Genomic DNA, 27,885 nt, shown 5'->3' with positions numbered 1-27,885 from the left:
GTGTGTTCTGGTGGTTTTGAGTATATCACATTCAGTTTCGAACAAAATTTAAACAAAGATTTCTTCACTTTACTTAACACACTTCAAAGCTCAATTTTTAAGAGATTAAAGTTTTTTTACCTTTTTTCAGATTAGGAATGTGTTGTACTTTTCGCCATTAGATTGAGTTTTTTTACATAATTATTTGGTTTTTATCGATTTTTGTTATGGTTTTTTCGGTCTTGAGAGAAATAAATCATTATTGTAATTTGACGCCATTTGACAGTTATTTATGGTATGTTTGCATGGACAAAAAAGTGAATTTACATAGAAAAAGGCATTTCAGAAAAAACTCCTCTATCTCGAAGCCAAAAGATATCGGAATAAAACTCACCACAGTATTGGAGGTGTGGAATCCCTCATTTAAAAATTGTCGAAATCGAACTATAAAGGCCCCCTATATCGCATATGAAGACCTCAGTGCTTATGGATACATTTTTACCAAAAATATTGGTAAATCTCTCAGATATTTTATAGAATTACGGAGAGAATATTTGCTTTATAAATGTGAGCCTCTGGAGGGTACTAGGGTTTTCAAACATCGGTTGGCTTTATACCATAGATTAAGTGGGCATATAATCTTGAATATAGTGTAGCTATGCGGTGAAAATCAGTTACCAAAATTACCCCAGCCCTCATATACAATATACAATGAACTTCGGTATTCTATATATGGCTCCAGAACTACTGTACTGGTTTATATTAAAATTAACTATATCTAAACAACTTCATAGATTTAATTGAGACGAAAAACTTTTCAAAGTAATTTTCCGTTTAGACCGAAAACAGTATGATATGAGAAATTTCGACAAAATACTATTTTTTTGTTAGGAATAAACATTGTTGTGGGGTTTTCAAAGCATTTCGCTTATAGTAATATATTAAAAATGGGTTTCCAGTCTCCATGAATATATTTAAGACCATATACATATATATATTTTATGTATATTATCACTTTGTAATTCAAAATATAGAAATAAGTTTATTTTTTCATAAAACTTTTTCACAAAATTTGCACTTTTCAATTCCATAAAACTAATTGAATCACTTTGGAACCAAATAACTATTAAATTGTGTAATCTATAAAACAAAATCCATTTATTCCACTTTTTCAAATTATTTATTTACAAATAATAATATTTTCAATGAATTATTTATTTTCACTTTTTATATATTTTAGACAAATTTTGTGTCACTTATTTTCCTTACTTTAGATTCGCCGTTTTACGATACGACACTTAACATTGCGATTTCGACACTGTTTCAGCGAAATATTTTGATCACTGCGCTGATCGAACGGATCGCACCCCGGAACACACACAGCTTCCAAATTTGAATGTGATTAGTGAGGCGCGTAATTGTCCAAGGGTGAAATCGCACAAACATATAAACTTGTACATTTGACAATTGAATATAATCTGTAACTAAAACAATATAGAATGCTAGCAGCGATCCCTGTGTCTTCGCTGAGGTGCGGTCAATGAATTATTCGATGAGTGAAATGTTCTAAAATCACTGCTCGCTTTTCAATTTGCTTCTACTATCAATTACTTTGTATGTGCATGTGCGCGCACACTTGTTAGATACGCTTAAAAACAAAAACAAAAATAAACACGGCCGTTATTTATGGGCGTTTTCAGAATGCTCCGCCAACGCTTCAGTTGTCGTTTTGGGATAATTAACTGATCAAATGGGCTGAGAATATTGGTCAATAAAATCAACTACAAGAACACTATATTGGCTAACAGTCATATACATAAATCAGAAGTTCGTGCTTTAGTACCGTTTTTCGTAAACACGCGCGCGGCTACTTCTCATAAATTGATTTTTTAATAAATTGAGTTACAGCGATCGATCACGTGCAATTTTCCACTTTTTATTGAATTGTGACTCAGCACTTGTCCGGAGTAAAACGTGAAATTCCTCATTTGTTCGAAATCAAGTCATATAACGATTTCTGGTTAATGAAAATAAGGAATATTAGGCGAGTCGACCTTGCGCGCGGTGCATAATGGGTAACGTTAGACTACCTCCAGTTTTCACGACCTGAATTGACTCCCACGGATTATTAGCCTCTGAATGACGATGATTTTACTTAAGATGAACTGGGTTTGGTAGAACACTCAGCTTTTGCCAATGGTAATCTGTTACCTAAGAAATTTTGGGTGAAATTCTGCAAAAATGGCTGCCGAGGTTGTCTACGACTTGTTAAAACCCTGGAAACTCTGGCATTTATATAGGACCTTCTTCTCCCGTCATAATTAAGTTTATGTGGTAGGTAATGGTGATTATCTTTTTGCACTGGTCGGATAAGGGCGAAGAATGGTCGGAAGCGATCTCCCATTATTGGATAATGTCTTGAGCAGACTATACGTAGAAGTTTTCAAAATCCATGATTAATAGTTAACAATTATGGGTTTCCAACTCTCAACTAATACTATATTCTTCGAACAGTGCTACAGACGCTTGTACACTTCAAAGTCGATATTAAATGTATTAATTTATGAAGATATTAAATGATTCGAACTGACTCATTTCTTAATTCAATTCCTTATTCTTTAGACTATGTTATACATTTTTAATACAATAAAAATCGTTATTTCGACTGATTTGCATTTTATGAGTCTTTGTATGCAACCAGGAATGTATGTATGTATTAATAGGATGCTTAAAAGGGCGCATGTCCGTGTGGGCGGAGCTTATATCAATAGCCTGCACATAAGCGTACCATACATAGTGTGTCTAGCAACATGTTGCCAGCAACATATCATTACAGACACACACCTGAAGCAGGTATCGCGCGAGCTTTTGCCGGCAAATTCATGGTCAAACAATAGACAATATGCAACAGTGTACTTTAGTCGTTGTTTGCCCAGCTTCGCAACTGCGTGGATTAATTTTTTGTTGATAACTTGTGACGTGTGCTTTCGATCTAATTACGTATAAATAAATAACCATGGCAATTGCATAAAAGTAAAGTGCAAGATCATAAAAATTTTGGCGTAAAAAAGTTGCTTCCAACAACAATAATAATAATAAAAATACATATCATCTTGTGAATCACCAAACTACCTACAACAAAAATAACACATAATATATAATAATAAATAATAAGAAATTGTGCAAAGCTGTAAAAATTAAGGTACGAGTATTTGAAAATATAATGAAGACGCTCTAGTGAAAAAATAATCATATATTTTAAATTTAAAAATTATTTAGTGAAAATAAGAAACTAGTTTCCAATTAAATACTTCAAGCGATTCTCTGGGCGAAAAAAAGACTCTCTCTCAGATGTTTTATTATCTAATATATACAAAATATACATATATAACCGACAGTTTCTCATAGAGACTGAAGGTTTTTACGCCAATAACTAGTCAAAATCAAGACTCCGATTATAGATTTTTATAAATTTTTGGTATAATAGATTATAACACTTCCCCCACAAACCACATTCGATACTTGGGTGTTGTTTTCCTCCCTCAAATACCATAATATGTATCTGAATTGAAGAAATTAACTAAAAATAATTTTTATAAAATAACAAAAATAAAGTAAAATAAAATAATATTTTTTTAATAAACAAAAAAAATATATTTTTTTTAATAAATAAAAATAATTTTTAGATATATATATATATTTAGATTAAAATAAAATAAAATAATATTTTTTTTAATAAACAAAAAAAATATTTTTTTTTAATATATAAGAAATATGTTTAGAAATTTATAAAAATATAAATCATTTTAAAATCTATATTTTCTACAATTAAAGAGTCCAATAAGAAAATAGAGTTTTGATACGACAGGCTTTCTATTATTGTGCTCTCTTTTCAAATAAATTTTTTTCTTTGAAACAAATTAAATAAAAATATATTGCTTCGCAGTAGTATACAGAACTTCTATATTAGATTAAAAAATAGTATTGAATCCACTAAAAATTTCAGTAGATTTGAAACCCTCATTTTTATGCTCTTCAGCACTCTCACATACACATATAAAATATTAATGGAGCAAAGAGTTGCGCTCTTTGATTAAATTTATTTTGAATGGAGCAAATACCTTAACATAGTTTACATGAGTACGTGGTCATTCCTCGAGTAAAACGAGTTTCTACACATTGTTGTTGGCTAAAATGTTAGTACGTTGGCTTTGTAGCTTTGCTCGTAATGCCACAAAACGATCACCATTCAGTTGAGGTCTGCTCGTCGATCAAATCGGTTATACTATTTTAATAGTACGCATTTCGTACGCGTTTTGTGAATTTTGTACACCCGCTTTGGGAAGATAACTGAGTACTTACTTCCTTCCTTAATTGGATTAGTAACACATAGCCCGCCGGCGTGCGTGAATATCTCGTAATACTTGACAGGTAATTATGACGTGGTTATACAGTGTATATATCTACATGTTCATGGGAACTTACAATATCAGACATCCGTGTATTAAATACGAGGAACACTTTTTTTCATTACTAGAGTTGTATGCGATAGTAAATATAATAACCGACAATTATAAAAAATGTAAGAACAGTGCTGGAAAGAGCGTAAGCAAGCATTAAGTACTCGGAGAGCCTCGATCGTTCACCGCAATGAATAACACGAATAAAGTGAAATCTAATAAAATAGCAGCAACAAAACAAATCTACTTTAGAGTCAACAAATAGGAAGCATACACGTACAATCATTCAGGCAGACCTACATACATATGTTATACATAAATATGCGCTTCCTATAAAACGTGTCGCCGATAAGAGCAAGTGTATTACAAGCGCAATCTGCTGTTGGGCAGTTGCTGAGAAGTAAAAGTAGCTGATAATTGCTTATGCCAGCAAGGCAAATAATTTTATCAGTGCAGTAAGAGCAAGAAGGAAATCAAGTCAAATAATACATATATAATTATCAAAAACGCACACAAAATTCAGAAATGTTTCTGTGCTACTCAAAAACAATAGTTGCTCTACGCGCTCTTCCATACAAGTGCGAGTATTCTTGCCGGTTGATCTCATGCACAGCCGATTGTTTATTTGTTCTAACACAATGGTAAATTAAAGTGAAAAGACTCTTTAATTTATTACTTACATACATACATATTAAGACACTCGTAGTGTAGGTTTTTTATTCTGGATCGGTTCTGAAGATCTTTAAAGACTTGATCTCTAAAGGTTTATTATATTTTCTTTTAGTAAAATCTATAATAAATAAAACATAGTAATGTATTTAGATAGGTCTTTCGGATTTCTATAAAGATTTGAACATAATCTATATCTTTACTTCGAAGTTTCTAAATCTAAAATAAAGTCAATTTGGGGAAAAGACGAGAAAATGAATAACCAAAGTCAGATTTAACGAAAGAAACCTTCCTAGTCGCTAAGATGTATTCAATTAAAGTACATAAATTTATTTACATATATGCAAAATGTTTATACATTGAACAAAAGCTTTTAAAATATATTTATAAATAAAATGTGGGGCTACTCTTTTCAGAAGACAACTATAGTAAACAATTTTTGTGGTAACAGCTATATCAATATAAATATATATTTTTTTTGTAATTTCGCACTAATCAAGCTGAGCTCAATTAACGACAGTTCAATTTAGTGCCCAGCACTCATACGATAACCTCAATTCTCAGAACATTTGTGCCATATTTTTAAGTTCATATGCATGACTCTAGTAGCTCTCTTAGCGGTGCGTGAGTTGCTTATTGTCATGGTCGTGAAATAACTGTTAGCAAACAACTCATTTAAATACATACATATACATACATATATGGTACTGAGAAAGAGGAAATGCCGCAAACAAATAAGAAATAACAATAAAGTAAACTATTTATAATACTAAGGTGGAATAAAAGGTAAAGAAAGAAAGCAAATAAAGTATGATACAAGCAAAGAATGTGTGTCTTTCGAGGTCATAAACCTTTATGTGTATAAAACATATGAAGAAACAGGCGAAGAGGAATATTTCCATTTTTATATTGTCGAATTGAGTTGCATTTATTTATATTCTGAGTCAATACTGTCACTTGAAAGCAGGTTTTTATTCATAAAATTTCCATAGATATGAGGTAGTTTTTATTGCGGATATTACATATCCAAATCTAATTCCAAATCTCTTTTTCTTAACAAAAATAATCACACAAAAAATATATGAATATCTAGTCACTATTCATACTATGAGTTACTGATGTACTACCCTTATAAAAAGCAGGTTGGTTTTTAGAACCTGAATTCATTAAATTTATTTCTTATTGATTTTTCATCAAGCAAGGTTGTTAACTGGTTTAAATACATTTCATATTTATTGATTCATTATTTTGAAGAGATCTTAGATCTCTCAGAGTAAGATATGTTTCCATGATCTCCAGTTTCTTCTTGATTCATACTCTCCCACAAACCAACTAACTAACTTCAAGAATAGAAATTCGTATACCTAACTTCTATTTTATTGGACGTCTCTACAGCTTTCAGCTTGTTTTCCCTAAACGTTAATCATCTCTCTACCCACATTAGTCACTTTTGTGTATATTTACACGATGTAACCACATTTTCTTCTTATCTTAAATTTAATTGCATAGTTTCCCACAACTTCCGAAAAATTTCTTTTTCTCGCTTATTTCACTTTTATTTCCTCATTCCACGCTTTCTTCTTCATTTAATTAATTGTCTGATTTCAGGTGTCATTTGGGCTTAATTAAGGCTTTTAAAAATTTTCTTTACAAATTCATGACTTTCGCGTGCACACACACACACACATACATATAGAGTAATATTTATATAATAAATAAAATAAACTCAACACAACACAACTATGAGTAGACCGCTCCACCATGAATACGCAATTGTAGCACAACCCAACATTAAAATAATCAAATTATATGCCATTTACGTAGTGCCACATAACATTTCCATGAAATCATCGTTTCGTATGCGTTATGCGATTTCAAAACTTTCACGCATTTCTCTCTACTAAGTACTTATTTGGTTCACTCATTGAATGAATGCGCGCCGATTTGGCTGCTAAACAAAACACCCACTCAGGCATCATTAATTAGAGTGTGGCCATCATTTCTTGTAACACTTTGGCCAAAAGTTAATAATTAAGAGAAATAAGGCCAAAAGACAGACGCTGTGCATTTGAAGTGGCGGCGATTTCACCAGTAGACGGCCAAAATGGCCAGCCAATGCTGCGCATGCGCGGTGGGCTTTCTTTGCAGCTTTACAATGGCGCATTTGAATATAAGCGTACATAAACGAAGTGGTTGAAGATATTGAAGAAGAAGCAAAATCGTATTTCGCAACTCTTACACTACCTACACAAAGCAACCGCAGCGCAATTGCATAATACTCGTACAATGCGAAATTGCAGAGAAGTACTCCTCGCTTCAGTATGTGTGTGTGTGTGCTTATGAATATGTGGACTCATGCCTCTGCGCTTTGACTTTAGTATCTGCATACACACGCACTTGCATTTGCCTATAGATATTCAGCGGCATTGAGGCACAGTGGGTGGAAACTATCAAAAGTTGTAAATAATTAAAGCACAGAGGGGAACTGCGTGGGCGCCTTGCCATTGACGAAAGTGCAATTATTCATAATTATTTGACTGTAATTGAGTTGTGTGTACTTGTAAATAATCATAATTATTGCAAAAATCGCCAAAAATTTATAGAGAGTCCTTGAGCACACCTGGACAATAAAAACATGACTCTTGATATGAGAAGTAGGTAGTAAGATGTATGATACCTTATATTTTTGCTTTTTATTGGTAAATACAATATTTTTGGAAAATGTGGCTTTAATTGAGATTTTTTTTACATGATTATCTCATAGAAACTGAATATTGAAAACCTTGAAAATTATTTATATTGCTTTGGGGGTTTGCTATGCTCCGAGACCGATGTTTTTGGTGGTTATGTGCAATAGAAGGCGGATTGTGGGCTCTCTAGAAGCTAATAATCTACAATCCCTCGATTTGTAACATACAAATATTTTCAGTTCAGAGAACTAATGAAGAATATCAAAGTTTTTCACTTTTCATTGATCCAATGGAGCTATAGAGTATTATTTATATATAGAAATAATTTTCCAATAGATCCAGTATTGTTCTCCATCGAAAGTAAATACATATGTAAATTATAAAATGAATCATATTTTAATATTTGGATTTTCGAATTTTTTTTTTTTCAAAAAAATCAAAAATTTCCGCTCCATTCAGAGTCAATTGCCACACTGTAACAAAGTCTGCAAATTTTTTTTACAAGAGTCTTTGTTTAGCCGGTTGTTGCAACGCTGTATTATTCGACGACGCGCCGGTGCATAATCTATTTTTCAATGCTTCGGCTTCAACATTTGCAAATGATTATGCAAGAGTTGGCCATCATCCGGGCCGTCTGACACCATCAACTGCATACAAAGCACAGTTTTACGCAAGCAATGATATAAGCAATCGCAACTCCGTCTGCATTGCGCCAAAATGTGACCAATTCCAGTGAAATCAAGCTGACGGCATGAATAAAAAGTGCAACTAATTGGCGACTGATTCGATACGGATTTAGTAATGCATTCGCGTAATTGTGGCCTATAGTGCTTGGGCGTCGTGAAGAAAATGTTAAAAATATATATCAATTTTTTTTGGAGAAATTGTGGCATATTGTAGACAACAGATATCTATATTGTTCAGATATTTTTTTGTAATTTCTCCAGATCGTTTTTTGTGTATTTTTGTCTTAAGACTTAAGTTAATAAGTATTTCATTGTTCTTGGTTGAACATTTGATATTCTATAGATATATGTATCTCTTATTCCTTAATCTAATCCCATAAGAAATTTTATTTTCTTTGCAGATAATATAGTCTGAAAACCCCGAAATTAAATACAAAATGGCAAAATTCGTACTTATTGCAACGTGCCTTGTGTTGGCGTCGAGCGTGTGCGCCCAAGACCTGAAAGTCGATGTCGTTAGTACGCCAGAGGTGTGCGAACAGAAGTCGAAAAACGGTGATATGCTGACGATGCACTACACCGGCACACTGACGGACGGCAAGAAATTCGATTCGAGGTAAGTGAGTGAGACGAGATGCGGCATTGATAACAGTACTTAGTGAAAGTGTAGACCCGTTGCTACTTGAACGCTTGAAGAAATTTATTTATTAACTGTTTAAAGACATCATTAAAACCTTTTGATTAGACAAATCAACCTTTTTTCGACAATTTTTAGCTACTGTGTACATTTATTATATATATATGTATACATATATGTCGGTGCTTCTAAGAGCGCAATGCTTCGCCTTTCAACCCTACACCTATGACACCACATACACTCGTACACATGCGTGTAAAGCTCAATGTGCTCATAAATTAGGCGCCGCTATCAACGAGATACGCAAATAAGATAAGCTTTGCTGCTGACGCTTTTGTGTTTGTGTTATTTATAACCGCTGCGTATTTGACGGTGATTTTTATAACACCAATTGTTGTTGTTGGTGCTATTGCCATTGTAATTATTTGGCTTTTGGTGCTGGCGGATGACACCACAAAACAATGTGTGTACACCGCAAAGTGACTAATTTTTACTAGGCCAGCACCCAAGTCAACCCAGCGGTGAAAGCAGTGAGCTTCACTCATACATACACAGGCGTCAAAATACATATGTAGGGTAGATACATACATTCACTTGCCACAAGTATTGCGAAAGTGCAACACAATGTTGCCGAAAACTATTGTTATTGTTGTTGTTGTTGAAACCCAATTAAAGCGACTCTTTACTGCCTCTTTCTACAACCGCACCGACTACTTCTCAGTTACATACATGCTCCGTACTCTTTGTGACGTCGTGATTTATTTGCCCCTCGTTGACTTTGGCGGAACGCCGCTTTTGTAATTAAATTACGTGTCAACAAAAGCCAACAACAAAGGGTTGCCCATTTTGCTCAAAACAAATTGTTGAAATTGGAGAAATTTGTTCTGCTCTATACGATGGTATACATATATACTCATATTCTCATATATAAAAGCTCATATTCATAAATATTGAAAATTCCCGTTACTTTTTAACATGCCTCGTATAGCTTATCTTGTTAAGTTCCGCCTCATAATTTTTTTATATTTTTTATTACTGAGCAATTCGTTGATAAATCTATTTATTTCTTTCTCTATAAAAATATGTATATATGTATTTAGGCACTTTCGAGTGTATTTGACGGATATAGTGTTAAAAATTTTAAGATAAAACAGCATAGTTCCCGTTATTTAATACTGCTTGGAGTGAATTTAGTTATTTCTGAGATTAGTTGCCGTAATATCTAAGCAATGCTATTTCAAATAAAAACCAGACTAACAAAACCTAAAAATTAAATTGTTCAATATAATTAGTTTTTGTTTAAAATTTTGTTTATTTGCTTTTAAAAAAAATTCTAAATCAGAAAAAATAACATGAAAATGCAAATTTCTAAAATGGTTCCAACAGTCAATTTCCCTACTCCAAAGTGAATTGATAAAACATAAACGTAATAAGTAGCGGAAATGACTCGTAATGATTGAATTACGAAGATTTTTGAACCATCTCTACTTGTTTTCAATACATATGTACATGCATACATATATAGATTGAACTACTGATATTTAACAAAAAACTCGTATGTTGGCATGCCACTTGTCATACTCGATATTGAAGTCACTGTCAAAGTAATTTACATACATATACAAATATACAGTTACACATACAATTACACATACGGCCACATCGCAAATAAAGTCATAATGATTACGAAGCACTTGCACTTAATATACATTTTACCTTGGACCCGCTCGATTGCTCTACACGAAATTCAAATTTAGTTGAGCAAAAGTGAATAAGGCAAAAACAAAAAGAAAAACACTCCATATGTATATGTATGTACGTGCAACAATCATCAATCGCCATAGTTGTTGGTGCTGATGTCGTCGCTTTAAGTGCCCCCGGCCAACCGGTTGTCTGTGTGATGGTGGCATGCAACATTTTTGGCAACTTCGCCATTGACTTTATCATCAGCAGCGCCGCGGACGAAAACCAGATGCTTTGATAACTGGAAACGTGTCGTCAGAGCGCGCACACATGTCCACACACAAATGCATGCTTCATAATGTTGCAAGTATGTTTTGTGTGAGGCGGGAATGAGCAAATTGTGTTAGGGTAGCTGCAGATGTGTGGCAACTGTAGCAGTTAGTCGCTGGCAGCAAACGACGTTGGAACGCAGGAGAAAGTTTTTGATTTCTGCTTAATTTACCGTGATTTCATTTTAGTTCACAAGTTTCGCTGGCGCTGGCAAACAACCCAACAATCAGCCAAGCAAACCAACCAGGTAGTGAGACATAAAAAATATGAAATGAGAAATATACGAAAAAAATCGGTAAAACGGTTGAGCTCTCAGCGCTGGCAAGTGTCACTTGTTGCAGCCACCTACACAGGTTCACACACATACATTCAAACATTCATAAGTATGTTCTAGTGCCACACTACAGGTAGCTGAGCACCACTTAGCTTGACCATTAGTCAACATTTGGACAATCAGTTTCGATGAGCCACAACGGGTTGGGTAAACGTTTTGCTGTCCTCGTCAACTGTCTGCTTATTGCAATTTAAATAACAAAAGTTGAGAGAGAGAAAAAAATATGCAAAAATGTTGCAAAATAACTCCCAGTTTATTTAATGCCAAAAGTGCCCGCAGCGGCAGCGCTATGTGCGCTGTCTTAGCTACTTGCAAAAGTCTTTGTGCGGGCAAAGTCGCCGAGGCGTATGAGCAACACTTTAGCCGCCACAACGGATATGCGCCGGAAATTAGCGCGTTCTGAAGAAGTCAAGCAGCCAGAAGCTGCTTGCGCCAATGCTGGTAAGTGGCGGTTGCACTTTGCGCTTTTACGCCTGCTTTGACTTGTTGCAGCTGCACGACGGATTGGCGCTGAAGCTGGCGATGTCTTGCGCTTTGCCTTCTTGGCTTTAGCTTTTAAATAAAGATTTACCTTTAAAATTGTTAGGAATAAAAAAATGAAAAGTATGAGTGTAGTCAAAGAACAACAACAAGTTAGTTAGACATGTATGCTTCTGCTCGCAGATTGCTGCTGGCTCATAATGTAGCAATTATGTTGTACACAGATATTACGAAGCAGAAGCTGTTGAGGATATAAAGTAAATAAGTGCTTAGAGTAGCATGCATGCTTTGTGAGCCAGTAAGACAACAACAACAAGAATTAAAAAATAATGTTTATCTTGTAGATACAGACAAGCAAATGTCGCCAGCAGCTTTTTAATTGTATATACAAATATTATGAACGCGTATCGCAGTAGTGAGCACCTTTAACCACAAACATATAGAATATAATTCACCTCTAAAGGGCATTTTCATTAAACTAAGCCATTCATATTAATTTCTTGCAACTTAGACACAAACTGACCCAATCAAAGTCAATCGAGCAATAAAGACTCTACTCCTTCTTCGAACTTGTAACAATAACCAATTCATGTCAAAACCATGCAACTTACAAGATTGGAAATCTTCTGAGTAAATGCTCATTTTATTCATTCCTCTTATCTTCGTTCTTTTGTAATTGTTAGAAGAGACATAACGGTGGTATCTAATATTGCCTGCAATAAAAATAAAGAAGCATCACTGTGAATATTTCAATGAACTCATTCATGCAATGCAACGTGGAAATTTTCGATTACATACATACGTGCTTGATTAATTATAGAAGGGATTAATGCTTCTCTTTGCTCATGTAAAAGGTGTGCCAAGAGACGAAAATTGCATTATGCACAGGAAATTGGGTAAAATGTGAAACGAAAAAGGAAACACTCTAACCTCCAAATGTGCGCACAAATTTTGGGAAAACGCAGAGTTGCCAACATTCATTATGAAGTCCATAGTTCTGTATAAAAACGTATTCTCTATAAGCAACTATAAAATCTATAAAATGTTAGAAACAATTTTCTTAATTACAAAAATTACTAAAACCCATATCATTATATTATCAGATCGAATTTTCGATTTTTGTTAAATTTTTTTTTTTAATTTTTGAAGAAGAAAATAATATCGACTTCTTTTCTAGATTTTGAATTTTTCATTTCGTATAAAATTCAAATATTTTTCGATAGGTTTTTAATTATTTTTCATAATTTGTAACATTATGGCAACCCTACACAACTGATTAAACCAACTTTTCACATATAATATGTGTGAATCTATGTATGTACTGGAACTAATATTTATATTCAATTTAAAATAAATATCTCAAAAAGAAGAAATTATAATTCAGTCCGTTTAACCCATTCAATTGGACAGACAATTAAATTTTTCGATAGGTTTTTAATTATTTTTCATAATTTGTAACATTATGGCAACCCTACAAAACTGATTAAATCAACTTTTCACATATAATATGTGTGAATCTATGTATGTACTGGAACTAATATTTATATTCAATTGAAAATAAATATCTCAAAAAGAAGAAATTATAATTCAGTCCGTTTAACCCATTCAATTGGACAGACAATTAAATTGAAAAATTATTTCGGGACACTCAAATGCCAACAACACTTCAAACACACAAAAATATATATACTTTACAAGCAGCCAGAGCAGGACATTCCTTCACTGGCGCGAGCGCAGAAGAAAGGAAAAGTATAGCGTTCGTACACGTATAACGGATACGGGGTCATTTGTTTGCAATTTCATCAACGTTTGCATAATTAAAATGACAGCAAAAGATGGTTTGGCGGCGATGCCAATGTATGTTAATATATAACTCAACTCCACTTGTGTGTGTCGGGTTTGATGATTTAGTAGTTGGGCAGGCGAAGAAGTGGCTAGAGAAGCAGACCACCACGCCAGACTATAACAATTTCATAAATAATTAAGTGAATGCAATGGAGCGGCGAAAAAAGTCGGGTCACGTTCTCACGGCTTTTATCTCCGCCCACCCCATCGTAAATGTGCACAAAAGCAGATAAATTTAAAGGCTTGCGCTGCAGAGAGACAGGTGCAAGGACAATAGGACACAGTTGTCAACAGCAAACTGCGCTCCATTGTAAGTTGCTGCTGTTGTTTTTGTGTATATTTGTATTGTATATACAGCACGTGCGCTGTGTCAATGCGGTAGAATATATCATGTGTCTTTCTTTGTTGAAGGAACGAATTGACTACGCGGTCAACTAGTAAATATTAAAGAGATGCAATGCAACATAATTTGTAGCTATTTCTTTGCTATTGTTGTTGTTTATGTTTATTTCAGTTCCACTTGTTGCTCATTTTAATCACATATCTCCATCTTATTGCTTGAACTCGGTGAACAAATGAATTGTTTTTATTTTTAAAAGCCAAACTATGTGGGCCATCACTTTCTCTAGTTACTTTTGGAAGCTTACTGAAATTAACCAGTGAACTGTAATATAGAACTGCAAGCTGTCAAAAAGATGCTAAGTAATTTATGTGCCTCTGTGAAAGTTGTAATGTTAAAAAAAAATCTCACTTTCTCGACACATTTTAATAAATTATGCGCGAATGCTAGTAGGTCAGCAGCTGCGCGCCTAAAAGCACACTTTTTGGTATGATTTACATACATCTCATATTTCGTAAAGTGAACTGATAACTTACTGTACCACCCCCAAGTCTCCCTTTTCACACTCTATATATTTCTAACAAAATATTCTGTCCCCAAACTAATCAACTATCGCGTAGAGTTACTGTAAAATGTTGCCACAGTGGTTAGGGTTATTTCTAAAAATTATTAATTTGTTACTCTTGTTACTTCACGCCAGTCGCTAAAAAATATACACATCATAACTCGTTTCTTTTGACATTCCTTTGAATCTTCTTTTTGTGTAAACAAAGTTTCTTGAGGTGAAATCAGGCACAGTGTGTCATTTTGGCTTACGTGTAACTTAATTATTAGTTAATATGGTATTAAATTCTTTTGAACAAAATCTGGAATTTACATTATTTAGACCTTCTTATTTTAGTACAATCTTTGTGATAAAAGTGATTAGTAAACTAGTTGGGAATTACAAATCATTGTTGCTATGAAAAATTGTTGATAATTGGTTCAAACAATTGAGTATGTTTAAATAAACTGATCTCTTTAAAAAAAAATTCGAGTTCGAAAGTTTTTCGATTTCGAATATAATATCGAAAATCTTCGAAATTCGGATCGACTATATAGTAAATGTTACTCTACCACTTTTTCTTCGAAATTCAGTTTGATTACCATAAATATGAACTAAACACTTTGTAAACTTATGACTGTACTCTTCAACAGAATTCCACACTGTGGCATCCCAACCTGTCAGTACGTAGCATGTCTCATTTTTCAAGTGTATGCTTTTCGCTTATGAGTAGGAAAAAGACAAATTCTTCTTTTTTACACCTTACCAAGTGCTCCCAACCGCTGGAATTTTTTTCACCGCTACACCGATAACAATACAACAACATGCGTACATACAAAACTTGGTATTCCCCCGTGAATCAACGGTGCCATCACGGTAGCAAGAAGGACGCCATAACTTATGGGTTGTGACAAAAAAGAATGGGCGCTGGCAAAAAACATAAATTGAAGATGTTTCATAAGTTTTTAATGGCTCAGCGAGGCTTGTCATGTGACATGTTGTTGCAATGTCGCTGCAATTCCGCAGTTAAAGAGCGCTAAAATATGCAAGTAATGCATGGAATGGCAAACACTTGGCCGAGAGCAATGCAATTTACAAAAGCTGCATACACGCAGATTATGTAACAAGCGCGTAAATAAATGGCATAAAATTAAATAACCAGGTGAATGGTGGGCAGATGATGAGTACAACAACAATAACAACAGTGTGTATCTTTGTTGTGTTGTTTGTGTATTTGCTAGCATTCCAAGCCAAGTGAAAGTTTTTGGCCAAGCACGTTAGCGCCAAAAAAAACAGAAATAAAAATAAAAACAAGATTAAATAAGAAAAAAATATAAAAATAAGTGGAGAGTAAAGGACATCCGCCTGGCAAGCTTTGCACCAAGCTCGCCAGCTGTTGCTTGCTGACCATTTGTATTTACATCGCCCATTATGGCTTAAGTCAGCTTAGGGATTGCGTGCGTTGCGACGCAATAACGACGCACTGTAAATAAATGCAAAAATAAACAACAACAAAAAGTGGCAACCAGCCAGAAAAACTTGTCCACTATGCGAAAGTGCTGGACATTAAAACTCCTTTGGCCGAATGCATTCGCAGCAACAACAACAACAAGCAAGCTGAAAATGCGCGCCGCCGACAATTAACGCAACAAATCAGGAAGTCAACGGCACAAGCGTTCAAACACGTTACGCACACACACACACCTACATTTGAATGCACTTTATTTACTCACGCGTTGCAATTTGTTGTTGCTTTGTATTATTAGTTGCTTGCATTAACACTCATCGCTTTTGCCTTGCTGCAACTAATTGCCTTGCCGCTGCGCTGCTTCTAATGAATGTTGCATGCCTGCAGCACGCGGTTGAATGACTGCCTGCTTGCCACTGCCAAGTTGCAACAATACCAACTGCAATTGTCACGGTCACTCACCAAGGCGACGACAATAAGTTGTTTGAGTTTTATCTGGTAATAGAGGCGGCAGCAGTTGCAAACTTGTCGCATGCTTAAGGCTAAATAAACATATGTTTATATGTATGTTTGTGTGTGTGTGTGTGTGACTTCATATGGCAGCATCATAAAACGCCACTTTTCACGGTTATTTTGCTTTATCCAAGGTAAACATGGATTTATTCAAGCTCATTGTTGCAATGACTGCACTATCTGCTTTGGCATGCTTCCACCTCCCCTCCTCCATTTCTAAGCTTCAGCTTTCACGGCGCTGCATTAATTGCCGTTTGCTGATAGCTGCAGTCAAGGCAGCTGTGTTAATTGTCTTTGTTGTGACACAGTTTTCTTCAGCAAGCGATAATTTGTACTTCGGTTTATGAATTATTACTTACCGTTATACGTGTATCTTATTGATTGATTGTTTTAGTAATTGAGATTAGACGTGATCGGAAGTAGTCATTATTTATACTTTTGCAGTGAACTAGAATTCCATTTCCTACCACCTTCATCATAACATGACCTCACTTGACCTCTATTATATAACATCTCAAGTACACGCATATTTAAGCTGAGCCTTACTAAGATTAAGACGGTGTTTTAGCTCACCGCCAGCGTGTTAGAAATCTTTAAAGCAAACCTCAGCCAGGAACAGTATTGCCTTAAATAACATCCTTTCATATCATACAAGTAGATTAAGCAAAAACCCTCACGAATGCGTGATTTGCATTACCGTCTGCAGACAGTGCGAGCATTTTCTTGAAATATTGTAAGTACAATTGCCATAACACTCGAGTATATGAGCAAGAATTGTTTAAATAATTAATGCTGTTCCATCATACCGTCGACTATCCCAAAGTACATTCAAAGATATCATTGTACAGTGGGTCCAATATACTCCAATAATAGACAAAATATGCTGACTGCACAGAATGAGGTCCGTCTCAATAAAAATTACCTCTTTGCACAGCGAAAGACTGTGAGACTTTAAAAACACGCTATTGATCTGGGAAAAAGCAAGAAGAGTGCAAAAAGGAGACCCTTAAATGTTTTTTCTAAACTCTGTAAATAATTTTTATACTCTCGCAACAAATGTTGCTAAAGAGAGTATTATAGTTTTGTTCACATAACGGTTGTTTGTAACACTCAAAACTAAACGAGTTAGATATAGGGTTATATATACCAAAGTGAACAGGGTGAAGAGTGGAGTTCAAATCCGAATGTCTGTCTGTCCGTCCGTCCGTCCATCTGTGCAAGCTGTAACTTGAGTAAAAATTAAGATATCTTGATGAAACTTGGCACACTTATTTCTTGCCACCATAGGAAGGTTGCGCAAAATCGAACCACTGCCACGCCCACAAAATGGCGAAAACCGAAAACACATAAAGTGCCATAACTAAGCCATAAATAAAGCTATGGAAATAAAATTTGGTATGAAGGATCGCACTATGAAGGGGCATATTTGGACGTAATTTTTTTGGCGAATTGGGCGTTGCCCCGCCCCTACTAAGTTGTTTGTACATATCTCGCAAACCAATAGAGCTATATAAACCAAACTTTCTGCAGTCGTTTTTTTTAGCCATTTCCTAATACAGTACAAAAATGAAAGAAATCGGATCATAACCACGCCCACCCCCCATACAAAAGTTAGGTTGAAAATTACTAAAAGTGGGTTAACTTACTAACGAAAAACGTCAGAGACACTAAATTTCACATAAGAAATGGCAGATGGAAGCTGCACTCAGATTTTTTTACAAAATGGAAAATGGGCGTGGCGTCGCCCACTTATGGGTCAAAAACCATATCTCAGGAACTACTCGACCGATTTCAATGAAACTTGGTTTATAATAGTTTCCTTACATCCCAATGATATGTTGTGAAAATAGGCCAAATCGCCGAAATCGGACCATAGGTTTTTAAGGCTCCATATATCGAACACGAGGACCTTGGTGCTTCTAACCTAGTATTATGGTTTCCAACTTTCAATGGACTTTATACAATATATATGACGAATATGTGGGTCAAATTGTGTATTATATAATATAAGTAAAGTTAAATAAATAAATTGCGAGAGTATAAAATGTTCGTTTACACCCGAACTTAGCCCTTCCTTACTTGTTTAAGCTTAAAGATGACCGTTATAAAATGCATTTAGAATAAATTCGAATAAGTATATAAAGGGTGTTTTTTAGGCGTGTGGTTTTCAATGTGGCTACACACTTTTCTGAGTTGGTCTTTTTGACAGCTGATTTATACTGAGGTTGGTTTGACAAGAACAGACTCCGGAACAATGGTTATTGCACCGATTTCCGCAAAAAGTGGTCGAAAATTGAGTCTCTCGGTTGGAATTTATTCGAACCAGCCGTGGCGATCACTTGTCCGAAATCATTTTGAAAACAAAATGGAAAACCCTCATCCTTTTATAAAGCTAAATTCCTTGAACATAACATTGAATCTAAAAAAATCCTTTAAGTTCATTTTTTACAGAGATTACATGGAAAAATTTTCGTTTTATTCTATGCTAAAACCATTTTAATATCATAATCATAATACAGAACTACCAAATAATTTTATTTTATATCACTGTAAATTTTGACCACAGAATCCACACTACATACCCACTGTGCATAACTTAGGCATATGGGATTTACGCGGATACAATTTTATTTCGGTGCAAATTTTTTCAGCGTTTTTCTCTTCAAATTTACAGCAACTTTATTTAAAATTACAAGTATACATATGTGTATGTGTGCCTCAATGGGTGTACGTGCTGCAGAGCCGCCAACCATAAATTCCAACTTTACGCCCTACTTTCAAGCTTTCCACGGGGAGACGCAGAGCGCAAAGCGCTTGAACTTTAACGAATTTACACTTAACTGACGTTTTTTCTTCCAAGAAATTGAAGTTTCGAATTTAACTAAACTTTGTACGTGTGTTGGTGAGTTCATGAATTCGTGAAAGTCCAATGCGGTGACCAAGCGATTACGATGCCCAAGAGGTGCAAAAAGGAGTACAGCAAGCACTTGGCACATAAATATGTATTACATAATCAATTCAATCAGTGAAAAGTGTGGTAGCAGGAAGAAGAGCAGTTTCTTGCCACTTTTAACACTCAAATCGTTTTGAAGAAAGTGGTGCGAATCTCACCCCAGCTCTGCCTGATGGCCAGTCATATTTGCAGCTTTAACTGCAGTCACTTATGTTTGGCAGCTGAGTTTGCCACAAATACAGTTGTATTTGAGTGAATAACACACTCACTCCTCAAGCTCCTTAGGTGGTTGGGGGGCGCACAGGATTCCCACTGTGAGTATTTTTGCCTTTTTGGCTTTTTCGGTGTGGAGTTTGTTGATTTTCGATTTACAACACATAAAAATCCCAACATTGTATGCTTTATTATTTAGTAATCGATGCCGTTATGGGATTTGCTGGCGCATCCTGTAGCCGGGAGTAATACACACACACACACACTAACACATCACCGACAGTGAATGAATCACTTCGTACGCATCCGCACGAAAGGATTGAATTGGATTGGTTTTGAAATGAAATAATTTTTTTGCGCTTCAGCTGGTGGCATCAACTGGCGATATTCATATGCGGCGTGTACCTCAGACCTGCCATCGCGCTCGACGCAATGACAGTGGCAATGAGCCATTCTGTCGCATATTTAATGAGCGACGGGTTGAGTTTGTTTACATTTACATTTATTGTTGGCACACATGACTTCCCAACTCCATTTCCAGCGCCATTAAAGTGTGCAAAGTCCTTCTGGTGTGTGCAGTTTTGTTGCTGCTATGAATAAAAAATTCCACATTCCACCGCAATTCATTTGAATGCGACTCCGACACTCCGCTGGTGTGCGCTGCCTCGCTGCCTTTTGTTTTTGCATTACATTTTACGGAATCGAAATCGAAGCTTATCAAATATTTAGGTGCGAAGTCAACAAAATAAATAAAAAGCAATGTTCGGTAGTGCGAGGGGAGGGGAAATGTTGTATAAAAGTTGCGAGCGATGTAAAGCGTTGGAATTTTGCAGAAACAAAACAACAAAAACTGTGTATTTGTGCGGTAAAGATGTAATGTCGGGTTAACCTCCATTGACTTTATGATAATGCGTGGCAGGTTGTCGGTGCAATCATTTTACACACCCTACGCACATACAGGGCGTTCCATGTGTAAATCTATGTATGTAGTTTGCTTCATATGCCGCAGCACGTGCGCGAGTCATTAGCAGAAGAGAAAAATTGCAGAATATACGAGTAATTCCAACTAAACGGTTTAGCATTTTTAAACAGTTCAAATATTTCTGGACAACTTGTGGTGTTTCACATTGATTAAATCACGTTTTGTCTCACTATTCATTAAGTTAGAAGAACTTTTGAGGTTTTCAAAATTACTCTTTCCGAAATTGTTTCATATTTGTAGTAGAAAAGACGGTTTATTTTAAAGTAGGCTATGATGTCCACAATCATACCCAATCTGGAAATATATTGGTTAGATAAAATTATATTTCATTTGTGTGTGTTCTTCTGGTAGAAATCGAACATCAACTCCGCCTTGGTTAAAATCCAGTCGGTGCTGCTTTCAAAATGGTGCCCTATTTTTATAGAAAGAAGTGTATGTCTTAAAAAATAACGCGAATTTTTAAAATTTCACTGGTTCGGAGAGTCCAATTGTCAGTTTTTTTATTTTTTATTACGTTTTCTTACTCCAACAACGCACAAAAATCATTGATGTTTATACTCCCGCAACAAAAGTCGCTAAGAGAGTATTATACTTTTGTTCACATAAGGGTTGTTTGTAAGTCATAAAACTAATCGAGTTAGATATTGGGTTATTTATACCAAAATGATCAGGGATCAGACGAGACGAGTCAAAATCCGAATGTCTGTCTGTCCGTACGTCCGTCCGTCCGTAACTTGGTTAAAAATTGAGATATCTTAATGAAACTTGGAACACATGTTTCATGGGCATATTTGGATGTAATTTTTTGGGAAAGTGGGCGTGGGCCCGACCCCAAACAGGTTTTATGCATATATCTTGCAAACCAATAAAGGTATACAAACTTTTTGCAGTCGTTTCTTTTAGCCACTTCTTAATACAGTCCAAAAATGAAAGAAATCTGATAATAACCACGCCCACCTCCCATACAAAGGTTAGGTTAAAAATTGCTCAATGTGAGCTAATGAAAAACGTCAGAAACACTAAATTTTATAGAAGACATAGCAGAAAGAAGCTGCACTCAGATTTTTTTACAAAATTGAAAATGGGCGTGGCGTCGCCTACTTATGGGTCAAAAACCATACCTCAGGAACTACTCGACCGATTCGAATGAAATTCGGTATATAATATATTCTTGACACCCTGATGACACGTGTGGAAAATGGATGGTTCACAACCACGACAACTTCCCATATAACTCAATTTTAAACTCCATCTTATTCCTTCACTTTATAATATATATATATAAGGAACCAATGAAGATAGCGAAATAAAACTTTACTCAAATACTGTATATGATCTGTGGCATCACTTGTGAAAAAATTGTCGAAATCGGACTATAACTTTTCAATGCCCCGGATATCGAATAGGAAGAACTCAGTGCCCCATGGTAATTTTTCATCGAAAATTTCGGTAAATCTCTCAGGTATCTTAATTTAATTTAGAGGAAATATTTTTCTTCTACTAGTGTGTCTCTGTACCAGAAATGGTTAAAATCGGGTCATATACCTAATTATAGGATTTTCAAATTGGGTCAAATTGTGTTATCTTAATAAAAATATATCAAAAAATTGCGAGAGTATAAAATGTTCGGTTGCACCCGAACTTAGCCTTTCCTTACTTGTTTTAAATATATTAATTATTCACATCCGCTGAGATTTTTGGTATAAATATAGGTTCAAATTTAAGAATTTATTGCCATTCCATGAGTCATTTTATAAATGTTGACATTTTTATAGAGTGGTTTTTACAGTAGTTTCTGATGGATGACAAGTGGTGTATTGGGGCATGTGTGTTACTCAAAGTATTTTTTCTAAAAAAATCTCACTTCTGTGAAATTTCAGACTTCCAAAAGCTCAACTGAATTCAATCAAGTGTGTACCATTTAAAATTATATAAAATGCATGACCTTTGAGGTCGTTAATTGGACCCAAATTAAATTTTAAACCAATTAAATGTACCTGAATTATTATTATTTTTTGTAAAGAATAGATTTGCAAATTTTTTCAGTTCAATTTATTTTTCCTCTCTCTCTTCAAATCAGCTATTGCCACATTGCTTGGCAAATAACGCACGATTTTTGCATAAACATAAATACAGTTAGATTGTGTATTTGCCGCATCAAATGTGCCGTTCACCTATCATTTGATCAACTAAATCGCTGTGTTTAAAACAAATTTGTTTGCACTTCTAAATTTTATTTATAACCTTTTTACGTTTATCCGCAAAGTTAGGGCATTATGGTGTCGGTTCCACATAACAATTGACACAAAAGACGCACACATATCCTGAAACATGCGTATCTGCTTGCAACACGTCGCGAAAATAACAATTATCATAGCCTAAATCATAAATCTATGGGGATCAGCGTGGCTTTAAAGCGACAGCTAAGCGTTGGCGATGATGTCGAGTAGCAGGCAACATATGATTGTATATGTTATGTGTGTATGTCTATGTTTTAGAGCATATTTGAAATTTGAAAATATAAAATCCACTTTTTAAATTTCGACGTACATATGTATGTATGTATGTTAACACATGCAAGTAAGCGTAAAATAACGGTAAACATGTGAAGGTATGCCTGTAATACACTTACATATTTAAGTAACTCAAATTGTACGCCGACACTTAAAACACGCGAATGATTTGCTTTGCCGTTGCCATAAAAAAACCATCTCTGCACACATACAAACACACATAAACATCACACTTCGAATTCACGTCGCAACATGCAATGAAAATTCGCACGGTGATACATGCAACCCTGCCTAAGTGTGCGAAATCCGCTTGTTTTTCAAGTGGAATGTCAAACAAATGTACAACATAACTGTAAATTTGTATTTTGACATGTTGTTGCTTTTTTGCCACCAAGAGAGATTTGCAAGTGAAAAATAGCAAAAAAAACAAAACAAGTGCTTTAAGACCCATTCGTATGTGAGCGTACTTGTCGCAACTTGTGTCGGTGGAGAAGGTTACGGCACTTTTACGCCACAATTTCGCGGCATTTTGGTGGATAATGTGCGCTTGACACTAAAGCTGCATCATCGTGGGAAGCATACACTTAGGCGAGCTACCACACAAACACCCAAGCATACTGAGCTACAAAAACAACAGTCAAGTTGTTGGCAAAATTCAAATACAATATTTTTGAATTGTTACAAAGCCCAAGAGAGCCAAATAAAATATTTAAGCGCTCTCCAGCAGCAGCGGATAAAGTGGCGAATAAAAGTAGAAGCAGAAACTAGCGACAAGTGCGCGGGCATGGAAAAAAAGAAAGGAAAAGGTGTTGCTGACTCCTTCACAGTGTTGTCACAGCGGCAAGTAAACACTGCGGTGTGAGTCACGCTGTCGGTGGACAACTCGTGATAATCATATTCGACTTAACGGTCCCAAGTGATGCGCTGAAGATGATGCGACATAACGATACATTAAATTGTTGTTGGGTGTCACTTTGCAGTAGATATTCTACTATATTTAAGCTTGAAGTTATTTGTTAAAATTAAAAGTGGTACTTCAGCGAAATTATGATTTAGATTGGAGTTCCATAGGAGTTTAATTTTGTTAAAATTATTCAAACAAATGTTCTCCTACAATTTTTTTTTATGTATTAACTCTCATCCGGAACGTGTATAACTGCAGTCCTCTAGTTGAATCTAGTTGGTTCTTTGAAATATTTCCGTTTTCCTTATCCATCCATCGTTGCCTCATTTTTCAAGAACTGCCTCTCCATTAGAGCCGTTAAGACTGTTTTTTATTGCAGTTTTATTTACTTACACCAAAGGTGTCGTTCGTGCGCATTCCCGCTGGTGTAGTTCACATTTTTCAGCAAAGTTTTGCCTAACTTTGTTGCATGTCAAAGTTCAAGCAACAACAATGGCTTCCAGCATTTACCGGCTTGCCGCTGTCAACTGTTGTTGTTTTGTGTTGCTTTTACATATTTTTTAAATTGTTTAATTTTTTAACAAACTAAAGACAAGTGCGGCGCATGTCATTTCCTAATTGGTCTGGTCTGCGACACTATTGACAGTATAGCGATTTTGTTGTTGTATATCTACATGTAGTAGCTTCCACAAAAAGCTCTATGGAAAATGGTTCTCATTACAAAAAATGAAATCATAATGTTATTTGTCTTCTCTTAATACTTTTTATAAAACAATTCACAAAAATGGTATTAGAAAATTTTTTCATTAATTATGTAAATATAATTTTTAGAGCTCATTGTTTTAATTAATTTTCTCCCCTTCATACCTCAAGTAACGAATTTTCGTGTGATCAATTCACAAGCTTCCAGCTAGAAAACCGAAAATTATGTCAACATTTGGTTTACTGCAAACTCATCAACAACCGCAGCGCCGCATCATGTCGTCTACTGAGCAGTGGTAGTACCACAATAACGGTTGTTTTTCATAAATTCTTAAGAAGCTATAACTGCAAGGGGGGGTACCAGCAATACACCACCCCCAAACCAACGGCTAACGCTTGCCAGACTGCTGTGTTTGAAAGATGGTTTCGAGTTGTTCCCTGTCGCGCATTTCGCTTCAATTTTTTATTAGCGACATGTCTTATGCATAAACGTGTTTGTTGGTGTTTTTTGCAAAGCTGTTGTTGTTATTGTGTTTATATCGCCGTTTGATGGAGTGTATCGCACTCAATTATTATCAAATATGCAGCTCCGCTTGTGATAACCGTCTTCGCTGCCGATGGTGTCGCTAACTTGGCGAAAAATGGCAATTTTATTTTCTTGCGGTGGCTGGAGTGGGTGCACAGCATCTATTTAGAGTTGCTTCAGAGCAGCATGTCACCCTTTCCCACTGCACATCTCAAGGTAGAAGTACAAATCCACTCCCTGTCATTAATTTTTTCTCACATCGTAAATTTCAGCATATGGCTGATGATGAATTATTTCATTGGTTTTAGCCTATTTACATATAACGGTATTTATATGATGTCTAGCATGCATTCAAATTGTTTTGAAAAAATAATAAATGTGTTCTACTTTAAATAAGAGCATATACTGGCACTAGTAGGAGCAGTTGATATAAGTAACAAAATATCTATCATGCGAGAATGTAAAAAAAAATTTTATGTCATGATACATATATTATAATGTAATAAATGATACTAAAATTGTAATATTTTTCTTCTTTTTCATCACAGCTTCGATCGCGATCAACCCTTCACATTCCAAATCGGTGCTGGCCAAGTGATAAAGGGCTGGGACCAAGGTCTATTGGACATGTGCGTCGGTGAGTCTAAAATATATAATACTACAAACGTTATTCAATTTTATTACCAGGTTTTGGTTTATAATTAATAAATTTGTGCTTATTTTCACAGGCGAGAAACGTAAATTGGTCATTCCTCCAGAGTTGGGTTATGGCGATCGTGGTGCTGGAAATGTCATCCCACCAAAGGCCACACTCTTCTTCGAAGTCGAATTGATCAACATCGGAAACACTCCACCACCAACCAATGTCTTCAAGGAAATCGATGAGAACGGCGACAAGCAGCTGAGCCGTGATGAGGTAAACGTTTATGTATGGATCGCACTTTCTTCACCACGTAATTAGTTACATTAAGACGTTACTGTTAACGTTCAATGGAATTGGTGATGGTGGTGTTGATGACTTCTTAGTAAATTATATTTACTGCTCTACATGTCTATCTATATATTATCAAAATCCAATTTTATGTAACCGTAAAAAATACCGTACTGATTGTGGAAATCACAAGGGTCTATAGTAAGGGATATCGTTATAATTTGGAATTAAAATTTATGAAATAAGTTCTGGGGTTTTGAGACATAGGATCTCAAGGTTCTCCGGTTATTTGAGAATAGACTACAGTTCAAAATATTTCAAACAACGCCCTATATATTGATTCCCGCGCTTTGGGTACCTTCTGCATGGGCATCTTCTCCAATGCACTAACACTTTTTCAAACTGCATGTATAAACTAATATTAATGTCTACAAATATTTAAGCACCCTATATGTGATATATATTTAAGCAGTATAATCGAGACTTTGCCATAATCCAATGCTTTTTTCCTTTCCATATTTTGAACAGGTCAGCGAGTATCTGAAGAAACAAATGACCGCCGTCGAAGGTCAAGACTCCGATGAACTGAAAAATATGCTCAAGGAGAACGACAAACTGGTTGAGGAGATCTTCCAGCATGAGGACAAGGATAAGAACGGTTTCATCTCGCACGATGAGTTCTCCGGCCCCAAACACGACGAACTCTAAGTCACTGGCGTCGGGCGAGTGGTGGCAAGGTTGCCAAATATACTTGTACAATAGTAGTTATATTAATGGGTAGCTGAAGCTCCAACTTCATCCCACACTCATACATTCGCAACAACAACACACACACACACGCACATACGTTCACAAAAATATACGTACATTAAATAAAATATAATAAAAAAAGGAAATTGCATTGTAGGAAAATGTTGTTAGACATACATACGTACATACATACATGAAATATTTTTACAAGAAGGTGTCGAATTTAAATAAAGTAAATTTGCAAATTTATATGCTTAACATAAGTGAATTCATAAAAAGTACGCCTTAAGCATTTCGTTAACTTCATCTTTCCGACAATTGTAAAGCAACAACTTAAAGTAATCCAGGAACCGGTACTTCCATTTAGCTATAAAAAGTCCACAAACAATTTGTGTTTTGTTATTTTTTTAACATAATTCGCTTTTTATAGTCAATTATCTAATTTAAATTAATGATTGTAGTTTTTTTTGTACTTTTTCACATGCATACAACACACACACTGGTGAGTGAAATGTGAACATTGTAATTTATGTTGTACATATGAACAATGCTGCAATCGCTGAAAATTTAATAGTTTGTATTTATGTGTAAGCATTTTTTATGGCAAATATTGTATTGGATGGAGGAAAATGTGAAATAAAGTTTATTTAAAAAAATATGTTTTTTTTTTTTGTTGTAGTATTTTATGTCTCCAGTTGATGAGATTCATGAGATTTTTAATAAAGTTTACTAATAAGAAATACAGCAACGGAG

At 35.2% G+C, this 27,885-nt stretch overlaps 1 protein-coding gene across 3 annotated transcripts; it reads left to right on the top strand.

Moving 5' to 3' along the window:
- Positions 1-2,905: 2,905 nt before the first annotated feature.
- Positions 2,906-27,278, top strand: LOC105221193 (uncharacterized). Of its 3 annotated transcripts, none has more exons than XM_011197951.3 (5): positions 2,906-3,181; positions 8,886-9,100; positions 26,000-26,088; positions 26,180-26,379; positions 26,911-27,278. In XM_011197951.3, exons 2-5 carry the CDS (start codon positions 8,922-8,924, stop codon positions 27,088-27,090), a joined length of 648 nt encoding a protein of 215 aa, XP_011196253.1. In that variant the 5' UTR covers positions 2,906-3,181; positions 8,886-8,921; the 3' UTR covers positions 27,091-27,278. The 3 variants fall into 3 exon arrangements, with proteins under 3 accessions (XP_011196253.1, XP_011196254.1, XP_011196252.1); XM_011197952.3 differs by lacking the exon at positions 2,906-3,181 and adding an exon at positions 4,219-4,410 and having other exon boundaries at positions 26,180-26,367; XM_011197950.3 differs by lacking the exon at positions 2,906-3,181 and adding an exon at positions 4,219-4,410.
- Positions 27,279-27,885: the final 607 nt, after the last annotated feature.

This window comes from Zeugodacus cucurbitae, chromosome 6 (assembly GCF_028554725.1).
Source record: "Zeugodacus cucurbitae isolate PBARC_wt_2022May chromosome 6, idZeuCucr1.2, whole genome shotgun sequence".
Classification (NCBI taxonomy): domain Eukaryota; kingdom Metazoa; phylum Arthropoda; class Insecta; order Diptera; family Tephritidae; genus Zeugodacus; species Zeugodacus cucurbitae.
The sequence above is the reverse complement of the archived record's forward strand: the minus strand, read 5'-3'. Positions and strand labels throughout refer to the sequence as shown.

What these genes read in the sequence shown, in the direction of transcription:
- LOC105221193 (XM_011197951.3), top strand. Translation starts at nt 8,922, where the DNA reads ATGGCAAAATTCGTACTTATTGCAACGTGCCTTGTGTTGGCGTCGAGC. An exon ending in GGCAAGAAATTCGATTCGAG is followed by an intron (nt 9,101 to 25,999) that starts GTAAGTGAGTGA and finishes TTTTCATCACAG; the next exon opens with CTTCGATCGCGATCAACCCT. An exon ending in GTGATGAGGTAAACGTTTAT is followed by an intron (nt 26,380 to 26,910) that starts GTATGGATCGCA and finishes TATTTTGAACAG; the next exon opens with GTCAGCGAGTATCTGAAGAA.